The sequence below is a fragment of the Cricetulus griseus genome, chromosome 8 (assembly GCF_003668045.3).
Source record: "Cricetulus griseus strain 17A/GY chromosome 8, alternate assembly CriGri-PICRH-1.0, whole genome shotgun sequence".
Lineage (NCBI taxonomy): Eukaryota > Metazoa > Chordata > Mammalia > Rodentia > Cricetidae > Cricetulus > Cricetulus griseus.
Window position 1 is genome coordinate 11,252,629 of NC_048601.1, and position 26,161 is coordinate 11,278,789.

Consider the following 26,161-nt stretch of genomic DNA (forward strand, 5'->3'; position numbering starts at 1 on the left):
GTTTTCTCAGAAAATAGAAAGACTGAGCCTGAAGAGATCGCTTAGTGGTTAAGAGCGCTGGCAGTAATTCCAGAGGTCCTGAGTTCAACTCCCAACAATCACATGGTGACTCACAACCATCTGTAATGATATCTGGTGCCCTCTCCTGGCACACAGGTGTATATGCAGACAGAACACTATATGCATAAAATAAATAAACCTTAAACAAAGAAAATAGAAAGATCACCACACCGCCGCCACCCCCAGTCTCCTCCATGTTTCAAATAAGCTCAAAACTCAGGGCATCTTCTCAGCACTTTCTTTCATGGACACTAAGAGAGTGACAGGAGTCTTTGTTTGGGGTTTTTGTTTTTGTTTTGTTTTAAGTTCTAACCTAATGCAGAGCACTTTCCATTTGAATTTTACTCTCAAATGCCTTCCATTTACCCCACGAATGTGATGTGACCAGTAAGCAATGAGGCTGGCTTTCCCCTCGTGTCTAGGGACACCCTCATGGCTAGGGACTCAGAGCCTGTATTTCAACCACTAGATAGAAAGGTTCCCAAACTGAAGAACAAAGGAAACTCAACCAACAACTTCAGTTCATAGATGCAAAACCTGCCCTCAATCCAAGACTTGGAATGTCTTCAGCCTTTGGAAGAGGAATCTCAGTGGTCTGTCTACACACACAGAGCAAAGACCGACCAGGGGCAGGACGCCACAGCACATGAGCAGGTGCTCAGCAAGTCCCGGGGATCCAGCAATAACCACTGTCACCAGGTAAAGGCAGCCAGACTTTACCCTCCTCACCTTTGTCGTGCATATTTAAAGCTTTTAAGAGGTCTTGCCGGATTGGATATTTGGCTTTGTAGCAGAGCCGTTGAACATTAGAGAACGTGTCATCCCCAGAAAGTGTGGTGAGGTCTATACATGTAACAGCCTTCAGGAGCCACGCAGCCTAGAGGGGGAGGAGAAATGGGGGAATAAAATGAGGGTGAGCCTCGAAGCTTGTAGAGAAACGTGAGACAAACATGAGTGCGAACTGCTGGGACCATGCGGCTATAAAGTATTTTCTGATGCAGGGTATAAGCAGAACTCAAAAACGACCAAGAGAGGCCAGCAAGATAGCTCGGCAAGGAAAGGAGCTTGCCGCCGCCGAGCCTGAGGACCTGAGTTCTATCCCCAGGGCCTCACCTGGAAAGAGAGAGCCAACTCCTACAACTTGTTCTACTTCCCCATGTGTGCTGGGTGTACACACACACACACACACATACACACACACACACACACACACACACACACACACACACACACAATTTAAATATTAAATTATGTTTAAAAGAATGGCAATCAAGATGAACATTACCCAGAATAAAGCAAAAGAACAGACTTCATGTACTTTTGTTCTCAGAAACTCCAAACTGAAGTTTCTACTCCACCAACTCCTGCCATTTCTCCAGTTCATTGGCTGGGAACCAGCCACAAATGTGGCACTAAGGGATCTACCTCCATTTTACTTTCCTCCCCAGGAGCCAAGGTGATGCAATGTTTGCTGAACTCTCCCAGTTCCTTGGTTTTTATTTTTATTTTTTCAATCCAATTCCATTATTAAAACAACCCTCATATTTTCTCACTCACTCTAAGAAAATTTTCCTTTTATCTTTTCAACCAGGATGAGCAGAATGGGAAATGTTACTTGAAAGGCCTCCGTCCCAACGTTCTGCTCCTCTTGTGAACTGAACACCGAAGGCCTTTTGGCCTGCACAGCACATCTCGTTCTGCCAGGCACTAAAGATGCTGACTGGAAGTGTGCCACCAAATATCACTTTTGGAATTTTTTATGAAAAGCAGTAGTGAAGTAAACTCCCCTACCTCGGGCCTCAGTGGTGGACACACCAGGTGAAGATGTTTATGGCTTTAAAATTTAAAAAGAAGACAGCTGAAGAAAGCATGGCTAAGAACTGAATAAATGTGTTGAGGAAATGTGCCGTTTAATTCGCTCATGAATAAAGATGCCTCAAATTCATTTGCGGTTTAGCCACTCAAGAGTGATAAGATTCTTCACTTGTTTGGATAAATGTGTTATCTTTCTCCAACCCATCATCATCATATATGAATTATTAAAATAAGCCATGGACAGCTGCAATCCTTTAAGTTTAGATGCATCTTGAGCGAAATCCAATACTGTGGCCTTGAGGGAAGAGGCACTGTGAGGTGTGGGGACAGAACGCTCACGAGGGAGCCTGCACCTGCCACTCCTTCTTCACGCTTCTGCGAGCCTGGATCTGTTCTGCCCGCCTCAGAACAGCCGCCTGGTTCACTTGAACTCTGGAGATCCAGCTGAGATCTAGAAGGGAAAGAGTGACGCTTGTAAGTTTTAAAACAGACATACCCTTCCTTCATTACCAGTGCTCTTTTAAAACATTGTCTTCGGGGAGGCGAGATGGCTCAGTCAGCAAAGCACTTGCTGTGTGAGCCTGATGTCCTGGGTTCCATCCCCAGAACCAACTTCAAGGTGGAAAGAGAGACGTGACTCCCTAAAGGCATCCTTTAACCTGCACCCACGCTCTGTGGTATGCGTGAGTCTGCACATCATACACGTACACAAAATAATAAATACATTTTTAAAGTCGTGCTTCTTTCTCACACAATAACAACCTTGTAGTAAACCTGGTCATCACAAGACACCTGCAAGCAAAATGGAGGGCATCTGAAACTACAAGAAGCCACACTGATTAATTACAGCCCTAAGCACAGCAGTGGGTGTGCCTCCTCCCCAGCACACGAGTCTCACCTCTGACAGAGAAGACTTATTTGTGAGTGTCTAGTCCAGGAGAGCAAATGATTAATACATACTTAAGTGAATTAGTGAATACTTGCGGGCATCTTTGATCACTCCCCACTTACTGACAAGATTAATACCTGCTAGATGCTGATGATACAGCCCATAAAAAGAGAATTTTTCAAAATGTACTAGAAATAACAACACTGTAGCAGACATTCAAAACACTGAAGGAAAAAAAAAAACCCACTCAAAGATGCATGAGACATGGCTTCAACATGGTGGCCTCCCCTGTGTTGTCTGTTTTGTTTGACACTAGCTATATGGAGCTAAATGACCTTGGAGGAAAAGTCAGTCAGCTTCCCACAAGACATTTAGATGCATCTCTGCCACAGCACTTAGATGGATTTTTGAAGAGTAGAACTGGAACAGCTTCTTGTTTGTACTTAATTCAGTGTGAGTCATGGTCTCAGCCTTAAGAGTCCAGTGTCTGGTGCCCATGACTTTCAATTCCACCCATGGGTCTCTGGCAGCAAGCAGCCTCACCACGGAAGCTAGATGTACATTCATTCATCTGTTGTAGCTGGCCTTACTTCTACATCCCTGCCCCTCCTGCAGGAGCCTCAGGGTTTTGAACATGCGTCTTAAGAGACAATGATGGGCGAGGTGTAACCATTAGGAAATGCACGTCAATCACACAGCTCCCTAATGGGCGTGGGAACTGCTGACTACACACTGTACTGTGCACCAGCCAGACGAACTGACTACAGACTGTACTGTGCACCAGCCACATGAACTGACTCTGTGACCAAATACCTACCGGAAACACCTAAGGGAAGAGGGCTCACTTTTTCAGCCCATGGTCACACAGCCCTGTGTATGTGGAAATAACATCATTGCAGTGGAATCGGGAATGAAGGAAAAGTGTTCACCTATTGATCAACCAGGAAGCAGAAAACGTCTTAAGTCAGAAAAGAACCCAAGGTTGTTGAGATGGCTCAGGGGGTAAGGGTACGCTTGCCACCATCCCTGACAACCTGAGCTCAACCGGGGAACACATGACAGAAAAAGAGAATGGACTCTGGAGATATATCCTCTGACTCTACACATAGGTACCTGCACAGCAAAGCGGTCGCACATACACGCACGCACACACGCACAGACGCTTGAGCACACACCCACGGTGAAAGGAAGGAAGGGAAGGATTGAGGGACCAGGGCATGATAGATACTCAGCTGCCAGTGACCTTCTTCCCAGAAGACCAATCTTCTACCTTTTACTGAAGGGACCAGCTCCCCATTTCGGCAGCCATGACAGTAACTTGTGCTTGCCATGACCTTGTCTTAGTCACTAAGGTCAGATGCCTGCCCCTTTCAGCAGCCATGACAGTAACACATGCTTTTTCTGACCTTGCCTTGGTCACTAGAGGTTAGGTGCCTGCCTCGTGTCAAGGAACCAATCAGAAGTTAGCTGGTGGAGCTATGCTTTATGGCTCTGGGTGTGCTTTACGGACAAGTACACAGCAATGACACGCAGAGCATAGCAACCACCCTGGGAGGGCCTATGGGCCATAACAACCAGTTGACCAATCAACACAGGGCAAACCCTCCAAGCCTGAAGCCACACCAATCCTGAGCCTGTGCGTACCCCTAGACACTCCCCTTATGCTGCCCTATAAGATCTCTATGCAGATACTTTGAGCTGTTTTTCCTAGCCATCCGCCATGGCAGGTGGGTGAAAGACCCAAGCTAACATGGGGTTAGCCCGTTAAATTACAATAAAGCCTTGTGCAGTTTGCAGCAAGTTTTTGAATCCGCGTGGTGATTGGGGTGACAGCGGTCCTGGGCTGGGATCCCGGAGGCCTGAGTTTTCCTGGGGTCTAACATTACTACCTGTCATTAATGTCATCATATGAATTATGAGCCCATCGAGGGATTCATTCATTCATTCATTCATTCATTAGGTCAGAACCTTCATGATCTACCTGTCTGTGGAGATGCCCACACGGTCACGGACACCGCTGTACTTCAGCATCCCTCAGTCTTATCACACTGACAACCACACCTTGGCTCCAGTGACACAATCCTAAAGAGTTCACTCTTCACAAAGACAAGACCTGGGCCCACCAGGACAATCGGTAGGTCCCCATCAAAAGCACTTTCTTTCCCATTTCCATCTGCAGGTTCTTACAAGTATCAATACTAATGGTGCAGAAATTCCAAATTTGAGTAACAGTGACTTACAGAAATATTATTCAATATCACTACAGTAGGAACCAAGCTCGGTTTGTTTTTTTTTTTTTTTTCAATTCTGGTTAAATTATTTTGTTAGCTGAAATCATATAGTAAAACAGATTTTCAACATTTTAATCCATCTGTTCTGCTCCTTAAGATATCACTTTGCCTGGCTTCTTTGCTGAGGCACCTCGACAGAAAACAGACGCTTGGGCCAGGCAGACTCCTGCCCTTCTTCCTACCCAAAGGTAAAGCGGATTTGAGGCAGAGTCCTGGAAGCAACAGTAAACAGAGACAAAGATGTACACAGCTCATTTAAGACTTAGAAGAACCGGGCGGCAGTGGCGCACGCTTTTAATCCCAGCAGAGGCAGCCGGATCTCTGTGAGTTCCAGGACAGCCTGGTCTACAGAGCAAGTTCTAGGGCAGGCTCCAAAGCTACTGGAAAAGCCTGTTTCAAAACAAACAAACAAAAAAAAAAAAAGAGTTAAAAGAACCAGTCTCCACCCAAATGGGGGGAGGCTTAAACAAACAGATAAACAAAAACTGACCATTTGACCACAACTACAGGCGATTAAGTTCATGGTTGTTTCAGGTGGACAGTAAAGCCAAGAGTTGTATAGAATCATAAGGTTCATGGCCAAAAAGCTGAAGCCATCCATCCTAGGGCTCTTTTCTCAAAGCGCCCTTTTCACCCCTCACACCCCTGAGTTCCCCCGCTGGTGGGAGATCTCAAGCAAACCCCAAGGGCCGGCCACCCCTCAACTTTTTCACAAACATCTTCCTCTCCTTCCCTCTAGCACTGGGCTTCAGTGCTCCTCACCAACAGCAGTTTCCTGATTTGGTGTTTTACGTTCTGTGTCTGGGTCTTGTGTCCTATTTGTTCCTTCCACCCAGAATGCCCTTCCTTACCATGTACGAACAGTGAACTCCCACCACTGTTAAGACTCAGGCCAGGGACTGAGGAAAGACAGGTGATCAAGCCCTTGACTAGCGGCCTGGAAACCCATATAAACGAGCCACAGTGAGACACACTTGTAATCCTAGCATGTGGAGAATGGAAGTGTATGAGGTCATCCTTAGACAAAACAGCAGATTCAGGGCTAGCCTGGGCTACATGAGACCTGTATCAGAAAAGAGAGGAAAAGGGGAGGAGGGGAGGGGAGGGGAGGTCCCCTCCCTTGGGAACCTTTCTAATGTTTACAAGTTGCACATTCTTTGTGCTCCCCTCTTCTAAGAGACTCTGCCCTTCACCTGGAATAGCACTGACAATGCTAACCTCTTTGTTTAACACCTCCAATAGGTGTTTAGAATCTCAAGCAAAGTGTATGACAGTAGGTGGTACTCAAGTAAGATGAGGGGTTCAATAAGTCCAGAAACTGGCTCATTGCATCCTCCCCAGGTCACAAAGGACTTGGGACCTAGAGAAAAGAAAAACGATGAACGCCTGGATGGGATGCCTGGGCACATTCCCCTTAAAAACTAATCTCCAATGCAATGCCCTCCCACCTAAGGGCAGAACCCACGAGGCCAATGCTCACATTGCTTCTACCACTTGCCACAGGTCCCTGTGAGGCATCCACCGGAGAAAGTAACAGGAATTACCTCTCCCAGGACCAGCTTCAGCTGCTAAAAATATCATTAATGCTCATAAAATTACCCAGCCCCATATTTAATCCAGACACAGAATTTGCCTGTGTGACCTCCCACGGCAATGAATTATATAAGTGACGATCTCATTTTATTAGCACTTCATTTGCTACCCTTTAATTTCGTCAAATAACCCTTGTTCTCCTATTATGGGGTCTGGGGAAGAAAGGATTGTGTGACCTTTGTTATGTCCTTCATAACTCTTAATATTCCATTCAAGTACCCTTTAGCGTCTCCTCGCCAGGAGAAACGACTCTAATGCACACACTCTCATCAGGACCATAGAATCTTCTGCTTCGAAGGCCATGACAGGTTTCAAGTTCATGTGTCTTTGGGGAGAACAGACATGAAACTGAAATTGTTAGGCAGCAATGCCCCTACTTACACTTTCTGATGACAAAAACTCGACAGTTTTTCTCAGAATGTCACTTTGGTGACATTCAGGTCCTCTGCCAGTTATTAATTTGTTCTCAAATACTTGTCTCTTTCTCTTTTTATTTTTCTGGTTTGAGTCTCAGAGGACAGGGGAGCTTTCTATTCTCCTCCACACTTTGTTTTCACTTGTTTGGGGTCTTTCGAATAACCCCTGACCCACATGGTATGAAATAACAACCCTACATGAGGAGAAACACGTTGACTTTGCCTTTGTTCCTAAGGGACAAAAATCATGACATTTGATTAAGTGGAGAACTTCCACCTAAGCTGGTTTCCGGTACTGCCTCCAAGCACGTGCACTTGTGTATTTAATACCCATTCCTGTTCCCAAGTACCCTTCTTAGTTGTGCTCACACAGCTGTCTGTTATTTCAGTATTGTTTGTTTTCAAGTCTAATTTGCACCCTCCCAGGAATCAGCCACGCCCTCCCAGCTGTGCAGGTGTTCAACGCAGAAAGAGCTCACCAATAAATTCGATGCGTGTACCCTTTGTATCCTGGCAAGCTAGTGTGGTCATCAATCATTGAAACTGGTCAAGTATGTCATGAGCATGCCTGATCTGTCGACCTTCACCTTGGGAAGGGGTGGCCGACTAGGAACAAAGACACCAGGGTACTACTGCTAATTTCAAATTCAAATTCCACAGTAAACGAGAAGTCATCACTGTAAAGATGAGTCTTGAAGGACCTCCCCCATCACATCACCTTGCCCAGTTTCTGTCCCCAAAACGTGGAAATCCGAAGCTTCCCTGTGAGCCCCATTCGTAACTGAGGACAGGTAAGCTCCATCAACAGCCTTCTTCCAAGAGTCTCCCATCTATCAGCGCTGGGCACTAGGCTGATCTACTGCTCTACCTGAGAATCCAGATGATAAGAACCCAAACACCTACAGCCAGGCAGCACACTGCCACAGCCCGGAAGGACCTCTCCAAAGACACAGCTCCGGCTGCTATTTGCACCTCACCTCCAATTCCTATGCAACACACTCTCACCTACAGGTTATTAATCCAAATACGGTTGAGAAATAAATGTAACTTACATGGTTTGTACCAAGAAAGACTGACTTGATCTCCCAACTCTGCGTCTGTGCCAATCGCCTGTCCTCTTCCACTGAGCTGCCATTTCTGCTGTGTCTTGCATCCATAGCTAGATGGGTTTTAACACTTTCAGGATTTCATCACAGAAGACCGCTGAGGGTCGTAGCACGCGGTAGCTGCAGGCCTGCACCTTGCTCTGCCTGGCAGCATCGTACCTTAAGCTTCAGGTTTCCCCACCTCCTCCCTTTATCGTCCATTTATCCCTGATGCACTAGCCATTTCCCAGCTGCTGATGCTCCACAGGCATCGGCTGCCATTTCGGAAAACTGCCATTTCTTCATTCGTCAGCTGTTACCAGGAGGGTGATCTGGGCACTGAAACATTCTGTACAGTTCTTGAACTGGCTTTCAGGTACAACTGTCCACATGATTCTGAGGATTGCTCACACAGTGACCAGCCCCAGAGTCTGCAGCCACTGTTGCTGGCTGTGGTTACACAGCTAGTGCCATAACTCCTTAGCAAGTGTGGACTTACACCTGAGTGCCCATCAGCAGACTGGCCCACGCTCTCCCTGAGTGCCCATCAGCACACTGGCCCACGCTCTCCCTGAGTGCCCATCAGCACACTGGCCCACGCTCTCCCTGAGTGCAAGCGCTGAACTAAATGATATGATAAACACAGTGGCATAGCAAGGGTGGGCCACCAAAAAGAAACAAAGAAAGGGGCTGCAGAGATGGTTCAGCCATTAAAGGCTAGCTCACAACCAAAAATACAAGAAACACAAAAAAGTCATAGAAGTGAAAAAGGCTGAGGAAGCATGATACGAGACATCTTAGATGGGCAAAATCAATGAAATTCCACCAGCACTTCCCAACTGGTCCCATGGCTTTTATTAGAACTTTTCACTTGAAAATATATAATGAAAATTTATAATGGTGATTGCAGCAGAAAGGGAGGGGTGTTAATGGCTCACAGCTGAGCAGATACTGAAAGATCAAGCTAGGAAAACAGACAGGAGCCACCCAACAAAGGGTGCTGTGAAATAATCCTTTTGTACACTGTAAAGAATCCTCACTGGGGTTGGTTTAATTAAAAAGCTGACTGGACAGTAGCCAGGCAGGAAGTATAGGTGGGACAACCAAACTAAGATACGGGGAAAGAGGGTGGAGTCAGGGGAAGAGAGAGAGAGAGAGAGAGAGATGCAGAAAGAAGCAAGACGAACTTAACATGTTGAAAGAAGATACTGCTACCTGGTAGAGGGAAGAAAAGAATTGTGGGTTAATTTAAAGTGTAAGAGTTAGCTAGTAACAAGCCTGAACTGTTGGCTATGCATTTATGAGTAGTATTAATTTCCTGTGTCAGTTATTTGGGAACTCGTGGCAGGAAAGAAAAGTCAGCCTACAAGAGGGTCCCAAATGAGAAGAATGGGCAGAGCTGTACCTCACCTTATCCAACATGTGTGAAGCCCTGGGTTTGATCTGAGTTCCACGGAAATCCAGGCATGGTGGCACATGCCTGTCATCCCAGCACTCAGAGTGTGGAGGTAGACAAGGAGGGTCAGGGCTCTAAGGCCATCCTCCGGGCCTGGGATACATGAGACCTTGTCCCTAAATAAACAATAAACTACAACAACCAGCATTCAACAGCTGTCTGAAGCAGATGTCACAGAGTTGCCCCGGATACCATCCCAACACTCCAGCATTCAACACTCCTGCCCTGGCCTGAGTCCAATCATGCAAAAGACAAACACGTTTAAAGCTCCCAGTAAGCAGGGTCAAGCAGACAGACTGACTGGGGTGTGCAGGCATGAAGTATGAATGAGGACCGCCGGTTCCGTGCAGACTTAAGGCCATGCTGTTACCATCCATCTACTCTGTAAATGTGTAATGAGTTACTGCAGGCCAGGCTTTTCAATATCAAATCACACATGCACCCCTACCAGCAACTCAAAAAGTGTGTTCAGTGAAAAATGCAACTGTAAATCTCCATTGCTCAGGAAGATTGATTCTCTGTAATTTGCACATTTTATAAACATGTACCTCCAAAAGCAAAGGGCTAACACTGACTTAACCTGTTGAAAAGCAAGGTAGCTACTTCAAAACTTGCCTGTTTGTCAAGATGGAGCCTAAAGAATTGAACACCTATTCCAAAGATAATAACCACATAAAACTCTGAAATAGGCCTTCCTCTACATGAATAACCAAGTTAAATATTGCTCATTCTCACATGTGGCTATTCCAGTGACCATGTAAGAAGCAGTAGTTGGTAACAGAATTAGTAAACTGTTTTTGTATTTCCAAACATGTAGGATTTGTTGCTGCTGTGGCTTTGCCTTGGTACTGCAGAGCAGTTTGTTAGCAAGTGCTCTACCACTGAGCTACACCCCAGCCTAAATATTTAACCTTCCCACAAATGTGCTCTAGGAAAACTACTGACAGGAGTTTTTCCCAAGTTCCTAAATGTGGTGAGTGGACAGAAGAAAATTACCAGGCCAGGCTGATGGTGCAAGCCTTTAATCCCAGCACTCAGTTAGCAGGGATAAGCACATCTTTTCGAGTTCCAGGCCACTCTGTTCAACATAACAAGTTCCAGGCTGTCCGGGGCTATATAGAGAAACTCTGTTGAGAAGGAGAAAGGGAGAGAGGAAGACTTGGGAAGGACAGAAAGAGAGAGAGAGAGAGGGAGAGGAGAGGAAAGGGGGTGGAACTCAAGTGGCTGGATAAGTCTGGCATCCTGTTGGGAAAAGATGCAACACTCAGTCCTTTGAAAAGATTTGAGGGGCTATTCCAGGTGCCCAGAACTTCAGAGAAAGCCTGCTTCACACTTCCCTCCTGATAAAAGACTCCACAATGAAACCTGATGGCTTCCCAAAGTGTGGCAGTGACATGTCCCCAGTGCCATCAGCCATCACAAACCATGCAGGAAGCTGCTATCTCTGCGCATGCTGGTGAGTCCTGCAAGCTAATTTACATGCTGCAATAGACATACTTAAAATTAATCCTGTGAAAATATCATAACTCCTGTTTAAATGCTCCAGAACGGGGCTAGCAATAATAATAGTCTCCTTGGGTAAGAATAAGCCTTCTAGAAATTACTAAGCACGCTGGTGGAAATTAATGACCATGTAAGATCCGCACTTATTCTTCATGAGATGTGTGGCCACCACCTACTACTCAACACCCTGCTCTGACCACACATTACCCCATGTAAATCTCATTGCAGGACAACCCCATTATTCTTTGCCATGAATTCATGGTAATTCATAACCTCTCCCAGGAGCAACCACTTTTAAGTTTAAGATCCATGAAAGGATCTTATATAAGACTATGAATAAGATCTTATGAGGGTGTTATCATTCATTTCCTAAAATTTGTGACTTCATATTATCCCTGACACCTGACATTTCCAGCAAATAGTTTCTAAATGATCTACTGAGAATTACTAGTATTTTTAATTAAGATTCATGTTCAAAATTTCCATTTTGAAATCATACCGGTTTAAGTATCTCGCCAAAACTGCTATTTATAAGTAATCATGCCTAAATTAGCTTTAACTGTCAACTTATCACAGGTTAGAGTTACCTAAGAAGGGAATCTCAATGAAGTGACTGCCCAGATCAGACCAACCAGTGGGCAAGTCTATGGAGGAATGTCTCTATTGTTAATTGGTGGAGGAGGGCCCAGTCCACTGTGGGTGGTGCCATTCCTTAGCCAGTGGTCCTGGGATACACAAGAAAGCTGGCTGAGCATGGGCCTGGGTGAGCCAGCAAGCAGCACTCTCCCATGGTTTCTGCTTCAAGTTCCTGCTTGAGTTCCTAACCTGATGCCCCTCCATGATAGACTATAATCTGTAAACTGATTTGAACCTTTTCCTTCCCAAAGCCACAGAAAGGAAGCTAAAATACAGGTATTATCTAATCTCTGATTATGTATCTTAAAAGGCAACAGTATGGCACCAATGAATCTAACTGAATAAATACACTATAATTTGATAATTCACTAGTTTTCAAAGACACTCAACTGAAATAGGGATAAGGAAGTCCATGAACATCTGAATAAAAGAATAACAGATACTTATTTGGGGAGCGCTTACACAATGAAGGCAAACAGCCGCCACAGCCGCCACAGTCCCTGCCTGGGAAAGCACAGGATGCTCAGACCACCACCCAAAAGAGTATGAGGCCTCTCCTATTCCTTATAGGGGATCACATCCGTACACCGAAGCCACACTTTAAGGCCCATATCGCAAATCTATTGGCAGAGCAAGCTGCCACTACTATCAACACTGGGATTTGAACCTACATTGTCCCCCACAAGCTTGTGGTGTGAGCACTCTGCCTCCAGTTTACAGTGGTATTTTTGAAGGAGGTGGGGCCTGATGGCTGCAAAGAGTTCACAGGGCAGGCCTACTAAGGCTACACCAACCTTGCTTCCCACGCCATCGCACAAGCTTGCAGCCACAGAGGGCATTCTGTCATAGCTTCCCATGCATGGTAAACGATAAGCCAAAATGTTTCTCCCCTTATGTGGTTTCTTCTAGGTAGCTTGAACATAGAAATGTAAAAGGGCACAGTTGCTGATCAAGAAAAAAACCTGGGTGGATAAGATCCTAGAAGGAGGGGGGGGCATGATATCCTCCACTAGTCTATTTCCACATGAAGGAAAGCAAACCCATTTGAAGGTATTTCATATGTGTCTAATTCAAATTCCCACCACCTCCCAAAATACTCTGGGGTTCCTCCCTCCCAAGCTCATGCTCTATTTCTATCAGCCAGCATCTTGTCCACAGCTACCTACTTGGGACCCTGCAGGTCAGAACACTGCAGCATTCAGATAAAGGATGGGGTTCTCGTGCTTGCACATCAGGCAACTTGTGCCTGTCCATTCTACTTGCAGACCCACCATTACTCTCTGACCTAGCTGGCTTCCACTCATAAATCAAAAACTGTAGGCAGAAGAAACAGGATCTAAAGCCCAGGCCGCTGGATTCAAAGCCCAATCTCTGGGAACAAGGCTCAGGCTTGGATTCCCGGCACCTACATAAAAAGCTGGGCCCGGCAGCAAGTTTCAATAATCCTAGCTCTGGGGAGGAGGAGACAGGAAGAAGCCTACATATCGCAGGCCCATCATTCCAGTCAGCTCAGTCAAGATCCCATCTCAAGATATAAAGAGGAGTGTGACCTAGGAAGAGGCCGGACACCAACCTCTGGCCTCCTCCTAGACACAGCAAAGTCCTGATGCACACGGAAGTACATGTGCTCACACTCGCACACACAAGTATACACTTGCGCACACACACATATGTGCACACACGCATAGGCACACACTCCAATTTCCTTTCAAAACAGGGGCTGGGGAAACACTTAACTGAGTCGCCACCCCAAAGTATATATTTTATTCACAGAAAAGTTTAAGCAGCAGTCTACAAATATACAAACAAGATCTCAAACTGGTGTATGAGACTGCCCTTTGAAGCCAAACTGAGCTACATTCCGAAAGATAAGGAGAAGCTGTACAGCCACTGGGCATGTGACACGTCTTATGTCATCCGCTACCCTGTGACCTACAGGAAATCACTGAATGCTCTCTAGATACCAACGTACCAGTCTCATGCTCTACAGGCATGCCTTGATCTGTGCTTAACTAAACATACACACAATGCACATACACACACACACACACACACACACACACACACACACACATATGCATGCATGTGCACACAAACACACACACAAAGCACACTCAAAGTTAGAAGGAGCTTAGATTGTAGGTAAACCCCTCCAACAGCAAGCAGGCAGCTAACGTGCTAAAATCCTGACTGTAAGCAGACAGGGCTTGGAGGAATATTATTTCCCCACACAAACCAAGCAGCCCCTGCTACATTGTTGAGCACAGGGACTACCAATGCTGCCTGGACTGAATTAGAGTGGAAATCACCACCTGCTGGGTACTGATTCAACACTGTTTCCAGAGGCACCTCATCTCCCATGGCTCTCCTTAGGAGCAAGTTCTTGGTGGCATAGGTTTTGACAAGGCGGGCTAGTTTCCCGAGCTTTCAGATGCTCTGTGACAATCATGGGAAAACTTAAAGCACTGCCCCTCCACAAGAGGTCATCAGACGACCCATTCAGAAGTTCCCTTGCGTTATTGTGACAGCCAACTGAAAGAACGCTGGCTGCCCGCTGCCAGCCCCACTGACCCAGTGAACCCCAGGTGGGGTGGGAGTCATGGAACCAGCTGGGTTTTGTTAAACACTCACAGAGAAACCTGCTCCAGTCTGCAGGGCGGTGTTTAACAGCTGCAGAGACAGAAGCTGAGGGGGTAAAAGCCCTTAAGATTGTGTGTGCAAAGACGAGTGGACAGTCAGAACGGCAGGTTCCAGAAGAGCAGGCAGGGTCCCTACACCACATACCCATCCACATCCACCTTCAGCTAATGTATTAAGCTGGACCACTAAAGGGTCGTTTTTTTTCTGCAGTCTTTTAAGGTTTCTTCAAGGAAGAGTAGCTCTTTAGACTGTCAGTCTTTCACTCTTTAGTGGAAACTGAACATTCTATTATCCTCCCGCACAGTTACTAAGGGCTGGGATACAGGGTAGCAAAAGGCTGGTGCACCCAAAAGCAAAACTCCCCACTTCCTGAGAGCCATCCCAGACATCAGCTGACACTAAAGTTCTTCTTGGCTAGCAATTCAACTAAACACACATCTTCACTTGTGTGCCACAGAATGCCACTCCCCCCGCCCCCACACTAACCCAGAGCTAAATACAAAAACAGTTGAATTTTAAAGTAATTTTCTCTTTCTTTGCTTGAATCTCTGTATAAGGGCCAAGGACATACCTTGGTAGGTAGAGTGCCTGCCTCCCACACAGGAAGCCCTGGGTTCCAGCCCAGGAAGAAGAAAAAGATAGAAGGGAAGTTCATGAAACTGAGGGTTAAGTTTGACTTCCAAGGCCAGTGACAGCTCCACTAGCAGAGCTGATGAGGTCCCTAGGCGTTTCCAACAGTGGCAACGTGTCCCAAAGTCAAACCAAAGGCCATGATGGTCTGAAGAGGACAGTGCAGGTGTGATGGTGAACAGCAAGCGGCAGGAACAGGATGGGACCCAGCGGCTGACAGAAAAAGAGGAGGATGTATGGGCTGGGCACATCAGCCAGCCAGGGGACTGTGCTGAGAGAATGCTCGCCTACAATGCAGGAAGCCTGAGTCTGGAGTCAGCACCATAAAACTAGGCATGCACCGCACATATAAATACCAGTGCCCAGGAGATGAAGAGGAGAATCTGAACTTTAAGGTCATTCTCAGCTACATACGGAGCTTGAAGTCCACCAGGGGTACATGGGACTCTGGGCGCACACACAAAGTTGTGATCAGGGAAGGTATTGTTCTGTGTGATGTGAGAGATAGAGATGCCTAGCAAACAGAGTCTACCCTCAGGAAGGTAAACATCATTACCACATATACACACTGGGCACCACAGAGAGGCAGAGTACTTCTGGAGACCGGTAGAGACCAAGGGTGCCTACAGGGAGGACTGGAGATTATGAGGGCCGGTATTGTGGCAGAAAATATGGAAAATATAGAAGCAGACATGGCTCATCAAGTTGGGGGTGACCTAAGTTAATCCTCTAGGGTAGAATTACAGATGGAAGACACTGAAGCCCAGAGACTCAATTATAACTGTCAGGTCACACAGCACTGGCCAGTATCACAAGGGAAACTCAGGTCACTGGATTCCCAGGCTCAAGTCATGTCTAAAAGGACATATAAACCACCACTGCAGTGGGGCTGGAAAGACGCCCCGGCAGTTAGGAGTATGTACTGCTGTTCTAACTGCTATTCTAGAGAACCAGAGATAGAGCCCCAGCACCCAGGTCAGAGGATTCACAACTGCCTGGAACTCCAGCTCCAGGGAACCAATGCCTCTGGTCTGTGGGCACCTACACGTGTGCTCACAAACCACCACAAATACAAACACACACACACACACTTCAAAAACATTAAAGATCGGGCCTTATGCTTTACGTGAAATGTAAGTATATTATAAAGGGATCATATTTTTCAAAATCTGAAAAGATAAATGCAATTTGTTCTATTTGAAAATGATGATGATGATGATGATGATGATGATGATAAAAATAATAATAATAAAGCAAGCCAAGCATGGTGGCAAATTTCTTTAATTCCAGCACTAAGGAAGCAAAGGCAGGCAGATCTCTGTGAGTTTGAGGACAGCCTGGTGTACAGAGTTGAGTTCCAGGGCAGCCAGGGCAGTTACACAGAGAAACCTGATCTTGAAAAGTTCAGTGAAATGAAGCCTTCCTGGAGTGGCCCAAGCCCTGGAGCCACCACCAGGACAGCAGCATGTGCTTTAGGTTTCACGTGTGCAAAGCCTGGGAATAGCAGAGGAGGAGGAGGAGTGGGGCCTCACCCTGTCTTTAATGGAAGCAAACATTATGCCCATAGCCAATGCTCTGTCGGGCAGAGGGATAAATACAAAATGAAGGCCCTGTGCTCAGTCAGTCAGTGAAGCGCTGGCTTTGCAAGCCTGAGGGCCAGTTCAGACTCTGCATACAAGACAACGAGAGTGCTGCCATGCACCTACAACCCCAGTGCTGAGGAATCCTAACCAAGGCGAAGGCAGGAGGCTGCCTGGTTCTCACTGGCCACCTAGTCTAGCAGAAATGGTAAGCCCAGGTTCAGTGAGAGACCCTGTCTCAAAGAATGAGATGGACATCAACTAAGGAAGACACCAAAAATTGACATTTATGAGACACCTAGAAAGAAGGGCGATTCAGTACTGTGTCGCTGAAACTCGGTCTAGAAAGCTGAGAGACTTCCCCCAGCCAGACATGGAAGGGGAAAGTCTATAGGGCAAACCCAAGAACAACCACAGCTACATGAACAGCCACTGAAGGGGCCGTGTGGCTCCTAACCCATTCTTGAAGTCTCGGAGACTGTGTGACGGGGGAAGTGCTTCTGTGTATGTGTTTGTCTTACTGGATGATAAATAAAGCACTGTTTGGCCAATGAGGCAGCAAGTTAGGCAGGACTAGGAGTCAAAGAGGATCCTGGGAAATGTAGTAGAGAAGTGGTGATCCAGGCAGCAAGTGACATAGCAGGGAGACTCATATTTAAGGAAGGACAACCAGGAAGTACCCCCTTTTCCCCTCCGCTCTTCCTCCAGCGGCATGATGTGATCCACTGGCAAGGGGCGACGCCAATGGAAGGCGCGCGATAAGTCAAGTCTTATAAAATATATAGATTTATGATAATTGAGACTGAGCTAGCAGATGAGAGATTCTAGTCATTGGCCAAGCAGCATTTGTACCTAATATGTCGCTGTATTATTTTGTCCATCCACGTGGCGGTAGAACTCAGGCAGCTTTTGGCAGAAAGACTTATTGTAACAACTGTGTGTTGGCTTTTGTATTGCTTTAAAGATAATTTTTAGGATAGCTTTAGATTCTCAAAAACAGAGCAGAAGTCACAAAAATGCCCATGTCCGCGCAAGGATAGCTTCCTCCATTAACATCGGCCACCACAGCAGCATATGTCATACTAAGTGTGCTTGCTTTCCAGACTAGGAAAGGACAAACCAGGGCACAGAAATCCCTGTTCCAAGTCAAGGCCACATTTCTCCTTCACAGAGAGACTTCAGTGCAGCTAGCCAACTGAGATCCTCTGGTGACCATTCCAGGGGTGCCTGGTTTCAAGTTGGCCTCCGAGAGTGACTGCTATGGAAAGGGAACAGTGAGGAAGGAAGGAGGGCAACCAGGAGAGAAGTGCCAGGTAAGAAGACACACAGGTATGCAAATGGCATTACCAGACCCATTCTTCTCTATGCCAATTAATTACTCAACGGATGGAAGATTGTTTTAAGAACAGATAAACAAGAGAGAAGCAGAGAGTTGCCACAGGGTGTGAGACCCTTTTCCTGACAAGTCTGATACCCGTACTTCCAGTCACCTTGGTCCAGAGTATTAATCCAAAATCCCAGAGCACAGAAGTCTTCAAGTTAGTGACACTTGAGCAAGCCACACAAATGGGGGACACGATGCCATTCTCTGACTAGTATACTCACATGGAGTACGCTACTTGTGGCTTAAGTCACTGAAGAATTGTTACCGTTATCAGATCAATTGCTTCAGCCCTGGGCACTGCTTCTACTCAAGGTATTCTACTTTTTAAAAATGTCTCTGAGGTCAGGCGTGGTGGTGGCCTGTAATCTCAGCAGCCAGGAGGCTGAGGCAGGAGGGTAGCAAGTTCCAGAATAGCCTGGGCTACGCGAACCATTTCAAAAACTAGTAACAGAATATAGAAAGCCCTGCTAAGTGGCAGCCATTTTCATCTTTTTCAATGACGTGTGTGTGTGTGTGTGTGTGTGTGTGTGTGTGTGTGTGTGTGTGTGTGTGTGTGTGCACCGTGGTTCATCTGTAGAGGTTGGAGGACAGCTGGGTCTCTCCTTCTGCCTTGAAGCAGGTGCTAGTTTCTGCCATGCTGAATTCTCAGGGTCAGCCGGTCCTTGAGTTTCTGGGCAATCCTCCGGTCTCCACCTCTCATCACCCAGCAGGAGTGCTGGGATTACAGATGCACGCCTGTGGGGTTTTCATGGAGGTTTCTGGGACTGAACTCAAGCCTTGAGGCTTGTGTGGCCAGTGCTTCTATTCACTGCACTACTTTCCACCTGGTTACAGATACCTCAATGAACTCCACACTCTCACTCACCCCTACTCTGAACTGAGAGGACGTAAGTAGGCCCCTAGGTATTCCACTGAAAAGCTCATCAGAATCGGGGTTCTGATCAGATAATTTCAGTATGTTTCCTTCCTTTAAAGATCACGACTTGGCATCATTAACTAGAGTCCAAAACAACCCTGGCACTAGCCTAGCGGAGTCATTTTAGGGAGCAATTACCAGCAGCTACTTCTCTGCCTGGCATTTCTTTAGTGGGAAGCCTGGGCTACAGAGAACAAGGAGTTTGGGATGTGAGTGTCTGAGCATTTTAAAAACTATGTACGGTGGCTGGTGCAGAGATAAAACATTTATCCTTCTCGTGTGGCCACTTTGGTTTCCAGGGAACTGACTGTGTCGGAGAGGCAGGCGGAGGAGAGGTACACACACAGACGCTCACAACACACACCAAAGTCGACTGAAATGTTTCAAAGTGCCTTTTCATGCCTTTAATTCAAAGACGAACACATTTCAAGGTGACCCAATCCTCAAGCGACAGGCAGTGTTTTAAAAGGGCCAGAACTCTCCACTTAAACCATTTCTAGAGACACATTTCAATCGCATCCTCAAGGGCTCTAGCTGCTGTCTCATTTAGTAGTCTTTCTTTCCAGGCGAGCCAGCCCATTTTCAATGAGGGCTTGAAGTTTGTCTTTCCTCCTAATAATTAAAATCCACAGGGCTTAGATACTTTTATTTAAAAAAAAAAATGTGTTTCAGCATAGCAGGTACCACAGAGGACTTTCAATTATGTAATTATACAGCATACTCCAATTATTATTTTATAGTTTTCTACTTATCAAAACAGTATCAGAATAGTAAATGACAGTCTTACTGTGTATGCTTACAAACAAATGACAACAGACTTCAAAAGCAAAATAAAGGTGTTCCTAAAAGGACGCTCCACTGAAAACATACAAATGTACAATCACCTTACTGACTGTGTGACCTGTACACAGAATTAGATTATTTCTGTCTTCTTCAATATCCACTCCAGCAGAATAAGATACACTGGAAATGTGAGCATTTGCGTTCCTGAGTTGGAAGAAGCTGTGTAGTAGGCTGCTTTCTCTCCACCCCTATGCACAAAGCATCCCCAGAGCAACAGCCTTGTGGAGAAACCCTTCCCTAGACAGCTGCAATCCATCCCTTCCCGTAATCCCATGTTTCTGAAGTCTTAGCCAATGGAAATATCCAGAAATGAGCTCAAGCTGGACTACAGAAGGATGTCTGACAGTTAGATACAAGCCAGCATTCCTCGGGAACTTGTAAAACAGGTCTTCTGCCCCCAAAAGGAGCCATGTCCCTTTCTTCTGGCAGAAGGGACACCCGGCTGACTCAGAATATCAAAGCCCGTGCTGGCCTCCAGGCTCACTCAGTGTCACAAACACCTGTCACACATTTCGAAGTCCACAGTAGCATCCTACTCTTCCCACCTCCTCCTCTGCCGGAAACCCCCTCCAGCCCAGGGGTCTCCTGCCCACAGCTACTCACCCTTCCCTCACACAACCCAGATACTCCCGCCCTTCCCTCTCTCGCTCTCCCCTCTTTGCTATGCTCTCTTCTCTATCTCTTGCTAGCTCTCTCACTATCTCCACCATTCTCTCCTGCTCCCCTAGCCCTGGCCATGTCCAGTCGGCTTTCTTTTCTCTCTGCTCTAGACTCTTCCAGGTGCCTTTGGATAGTTTCTCTTTGTCATATTTTTAAAAAATTAAAAAACAAAAAAACCTTACCCCTAAAATAATTCAGCAATCATGTTGGCAGTTTTTTGTTTTGTTTTATTTTTTATACTATGCCCCTTGAATATGATTTTGTTGATGGTGATTTTGTTCGGTTTAGTTTTGAGACAGGGTCTCATGTATCCCAGGCAGGCCTCGAAATTGTTCATATTCTTGCCCCCACCTCCTAGAACTAGGATCAAATCACAATGCTGAACTAAACCTAGGGCTTCAGGCATGCCAAGCAAACACCTGAGTGGCACAGCTACTCTGAGAGATCAAAGAACAAGCCAGGCTCCCCTGGGATCCATTCCCCAGGGCAAGATGTTAACAAGCCACAGAACACCAGGCATTCCGCATAGGACTCTGGCACAGAACACCAGGCATTCCGCATAGGACTCTGGCACAGAACACCAGGCATTCCGAATAGGACTCTCCAAATACTGTGCATACGAATACATATTTTAAGGTGCACTTGGCTCCTTTCCCCTCCCTTCCTTAGACATCTGTCCTAAACCACCAGGGGACAGATAAGAAAGGGGGTGAACAAGATGGGCATTTGAACCACTACATTTGGGACAGGGCACAAGCCCAGAGTGGGGCATGGAAGTCACACAGGTAAAGAAAACACAGCCCAGAGTGCAGACACAGGAAGGAAGAAATGGGCTCCCTAGGTCCCTAAACCTTACACCAGCTCCTATAAAAACAAAGGTAAAAGACAAAGATATGCAGTGCACTATGTTATTGTAATTCATTTCTCCATGGTCTAGATAGCCATACCTATAATCCTAGCACTTGGGATGTGGAGGCGGAGGATTGGGAGTTCAAGGTCACACTCAACCACAAACGGTTCTAGGCCAAACTAGAATATATAAGACCACCTCCGGGACTGGGGAGATGGGTCAGCCATTAAGAGCAGTGGCTGCTCTTCGACAGCAACCACATGTCAGTTCACAACTGTCTGAAACACAAGTCCCAGGAGATCCGGGGGTACCAGGCACCCATGTTGGTACACATGCAGACAAAAGTCCCATACACATAAATAAAACTAAAATAAAATACAATAGATCTTAAAAATTAAAAAAATACCATCTCAAAAACACCAATTAAGAAAAGATAAAAGGTAAACGGAAGGTAAGTGGATATCACATTTACAATCTTTTCTGTTGTTGAGTTTTAAGATTTTGTATTGGGCTGATGAGATGTCTCAGTGGTCAAGAACAATGGCTGCTCTTGCACAGGACCAGGGTTCTAGTCTCAGCACCCACACAGTGGCTCACTACTGTCTGAAGCTCCAGTTCCAGAGGGGGTGATGATCTGTTTCAGCTTCCAAGGGCATCAGGAATGTATATGGTGCACATACATATATGCAGGCAAAACAGCCATACACATAAAAGCAAAACCAGCCAGCATTGAGGGCAGAATCGACCAGGGGCCTCAAACCAGACCAATGCCTCAAACCAGACCAATGATTCTTTGCAGTGAATGCATGCATGTAAAAATGTATGGATAAAGGGGTTTACTGCCTGACTCGCTGTACAACACCACTTCCAAGACAAGATTTTCCCTTTTTCTCTTAAATTTTATTTTGTTTTATGGGGGCAAGACACAAAGAATAAATAAAGATAACCACCTAATCTCAAAAAACTATGAAGTTGGGCCACAGCTTATGGGGGAAAGACATAGTCATCACCTTTGTAGAATGAAAACCAAGTGAATTTCCTGCCAGGGTGCTTGCTAGCATGGTTTGAGTCCTGGAGCACCCTTCTGAGACAAAGGGTGGCCCTTCAGAGCTACTCTGGCTTCATCCAATGGTTCCTTTGTGCTCCACCAAGATGACTCTGGGTTCCCAACGACCTCAACTGTGGATATATCCATCTGTTGTTAACAACGGTATCTGTCAAACTGTCCCATTTCCGCTCAACTAAGATCTTTTTGAAAATTTTTCATTAACAGAAACAGGCATAAAAAAAGATGCTACTAAAATGTCCCCAGCACATAATCCCCACTTTCCAGATGCCTCCAAAGATGCACGCACTTGAAAGGCAGTTTGTGCTGGCTAGCTTTATGTCAACTTGCCATTAGCTAGAGTCATTTGAGGTGGTGCCACCCCTGGGCTGGTGGTCCTGGGTTCTATAAGAAAGCAGGCTGAGCAAGCCATGGGGAACAAGCCAGTCAGCAGCACCCTCCCCGGCCTCTGCATCAGCTCCTGTCCCCGGGTTCCCACCCACTCTGAATCCTTTCCTGCCTTCCTTCAATGATACACAGTAATGAGAAGAGTAAAGGAAATAAACCCTTTTCTCCCCAACATGTTTTTAGTCATGGTGTTTCATCACAGCAATAGAAAACCTAACTAAGACAAAGCCACTGTCCACCACCCTCGTCTCGTGTGAGGTATCTTTAAAAACAGAAGTCATCAAACTGCCTTTGCATGTCATGCAAAACTAGGAAGGCACCTTGTCCACACCAGGTGAGCCCAGTTGTATGGACAAGTCCCCACTACAGTAAGTAGTTCAAAACATACTCCTTCACTCCACATTGGGAGGGCCTTCCATCTGCCTAGGCTATTTAGGGAACTAAAGAAAAGCCGTGTTTATGGACACCTACATCTAAAGGAAAAGTCAGAAAAGTCTAGAACATGAGGACAGAGCCTGGAGGAATGAACAAAGGTACCCAGCGTGGCAAACTACCCAGACTCAGACAGACCGATGGACCTCCATCTTCTAATATAATCAGAGAAGCCATATTGGAAAGTTTCACACAGCCAAATGCCATGCTGGGAAGCAACTTCCCTGGCAGAGTTCTCATTATAAAAATCAAGTTCAGGGTCACACAGATGGCTCGGTGGGTAAAGACACTTAGTGACATGCCAGACAAAGGGGGTCTTGAATCCTACGTGGCATATGGAGGCAAGAGAGCCAACTCTGGAAGCCGTACTCTGACCTCTATTGGTGAGTAGTGGCACCCCCCCCCCCAAACACACACAAGGTAGATAAGTAAATGCAACTTTCAAAATCTGGATTAAAGGCTGGATCCGCACTGAAGATCACTAGTTGCTCTTCCAGAGGACCTGAGTTCAATTCCCACAGGACAGCCAGAGCATCTGAAACACCAATGGGGGGATGCCCTCTTCTGGCCTCAATAGGCATTGCAGGCATATGGTACACACATGTGCCAGCAAAACAAGAACCTAAGTTTTTAAAAATAACATTGATTAATGAGTTCTACAATACTCCTGGTAATAACTACATTTTCTAAAATTTCCATAGTAAAAATGTGTTTAAATGAAGTTAATTTCTTTTAAAAGTTAACAATGTTCACTAAAAAGATACTACGGTGCCTTCAATCAGCAAAAACCACAAAAGTCATCAATTAAAGCAATTAATAGAGAGCACCTTTTCCTTAGTACATATGCAATCCATGTGATTTACTTTAGAGGTTTAGATTACAGCTGTTACTCCTAAGGATTGATGTCGGAGCAGGTAAGGACAACTACAAGAACAGTAAGAAAAACATAAATGGGGGCATGAGCACATTTATTATTATTATTATTATTATTATTATTATTATTATTATTATATTATTCTAAATGACAGCCATTTCTGTCTACACTGTTACTTTTCAACAAATGAAAGGTGCTTTTAATGGCTTTTTGAGAAAAGATCTTACACAGCCCAGGCTAGCCTGGCACACAGCCAATGCTGGGATGAAAGTGTGTGCCAGTGCCCAGCCTGGACTTACAAATAAAGAAAGTAAAAATGAGCCGGGCATGGTGGTGTATGCCTTTAATACCAACACTCAAGAGGCAGAGGCAGAAGGATATCTACGAGTTCAAGGTCAGCCTGGTCTCCAGAGCCAGTTCCAGGTCAGCCAGAGCTACACAGAGAAACCCTGTCTAGAAAACAACCAAAAAAGAAGTAAAAATGGTTTCACTGAATCTCCTGAAAGGAAAAGTGAAACTTAGGTAAATGTTTGGGTGGGGGGTGGAGGGGCTGGGACTGGAGAGGTAGATGGCTCAGAGGTTAAGAGGCTGCTCTTCCAGAGGACCTAAGTTCAATTCCCAGCAACCACATGGTGGCTCACAACCTTCTATATATAGTGAGATCTGGTGCCCTCTTCTGGTGTGCAAGCATGCATGCAGATAACTGTATACATAATAAATAAATAAAATCATTTAAAAATATTTGGGAGAGACTATGTTATACCCTCTACATGTGCACAGACACAGACCCACCCCACCCCAACACTGAGCCCCCATGTTCAAGGCTCTTCCAACCCTGTGTGTGCTCGGTCATTGATAAGGTTTACACTCCAGGGTCAGAGGGCAATGGCTAAAATGAATGAACCTGGTAGAGAAACTAGCTGTCAAGCATGCTTACCACTTTCCTTCCATTCAATAAAAACTCTAAACACTTAAAAGTCTAGACTATTTATTCAGAGAACAAGTCCCTTTTAAAGGGAAAAGAAGTAACCATGTATAATCACTTATAATTTCTCAAAATCAGCCCCCACAACTTTCTGAACTTAGTTAATATTGTACACTAAGTGCAGAGAAATCGACCAGAGGCTACAAGTATCCTTGCAGTATGCAAACCGCCTTCGGACAACAGTAGTTTCCCAATAATTATTTTACAAATGAAGACATTTAAGCACAAAGTGAATAATTTACCCAAAATGACACGAGTAAGAGGGTCCAGGATATGAAATAAACTATTATACAAAGCTAAATCATTAGCATTGGCTCGGTTACCTTTTTGCTACGTTTGAATTACAGATTTTCAAGTTTTCTTTCCAGGCAATATCTGAGCTAGTATCAGTAAGAAGAAAAGCGGTTTTAAGGGGGACATTTTTGTAAGCCATCTAAAGTTACTTTTGGCAGGCATGACACCACCGGCGCAGCTAACTTGGGGTATGGCTACGCGAATAGGGCAGTCAGTATATGACACACACATTCGGCCAGGCTTTTCTCTGGGGTTTGTTTACTTTGCAAACACAGAGCTACAAAGTGGAAAGAAAGAAAGAAAGCTCTAACCTTCCTGGCTTCCGCTTAAATGGGTAAGAAGACTGCAAAGAACCAGGCAGCAGAGATGTCTCCTCCCTTGGTTCTGGTCTCTGCCCACCAGGGACCGTCCTAGGGGCGCCCCCGCTCCTCCCCGAGCACGCGACCGGGCGAAGGGGAGCAACCCGCCGACCCTTACCGAATTCTGAGCCCCGACAATGTGCGCCCATGGTGAAAACCAGTCGACGACCAACTCTTGCGTTAGGCCGCCTTCCGCAGCGGCCTACCTCCTTCCTGCCAAGTGCCCGCCCCGAGCCACGCCCCGCTATAGCCACGCCCCTTCAGCCCAGCTTGCGCGCACCTTTTTCTCCAGGAAGCTCCAGGGCGGGCGTGGCGCCCAGCCAGGACATCACACCTATACTATACACCTATTCCAGTCCCTCCAGACCACACACACACACGTGACCTAAGCACATGCCTGCTCGCAGAAGTTTCCCCAGACCATTTAAAATGCTTGCCAATTGAGCTCAACAGAGTCTTATTTAGATACGTTACTGTAGAACTGTGGCAGTTCTAGAGTGGGCAGAGCTCTGCAACC

At 45.9% G+C, this 26,161-nt stretch overlaps 1 protein-coding gene across 4 annotated transcripts in view; it reads right to left on the bottom strand.

The window, feature by feature from the left end:
- The window catches only part of Dera (deoxyribose-phosphate aldolase), a 93,535-nt gene extending 67,645 nt beyond the window's left edge, over window positions 1–25,890 (bottom strand). For all 4 annotated transcript variants that reach the window (XM_035448690.1, XM_035448691.1, XM_027429931.2 and 1 more), the window contains exons 1-3: window positions 25,763–25,890; window positions 2,229–2,326; window positions 790–937 (exon numbers count right to left, since the gene is read on the bottom strand). In XM_035448690.1, the coding sequence (XP_035304581.1) occupies window positions 790–937; window positions 2,229–2,326; window positions 25,763–25,793 (277 nt within the window). In that variant the 5' untranslated portion in view covers window positions 25,794–25,890. The remainder of the gene's footprint in view (window positions 1–789; window positions 938–2,228; window positions 2,327–25,762) is intronic.
- Between the last annotated feature and the right edge of the window lie 271 nt (window positions 25,891–26,161).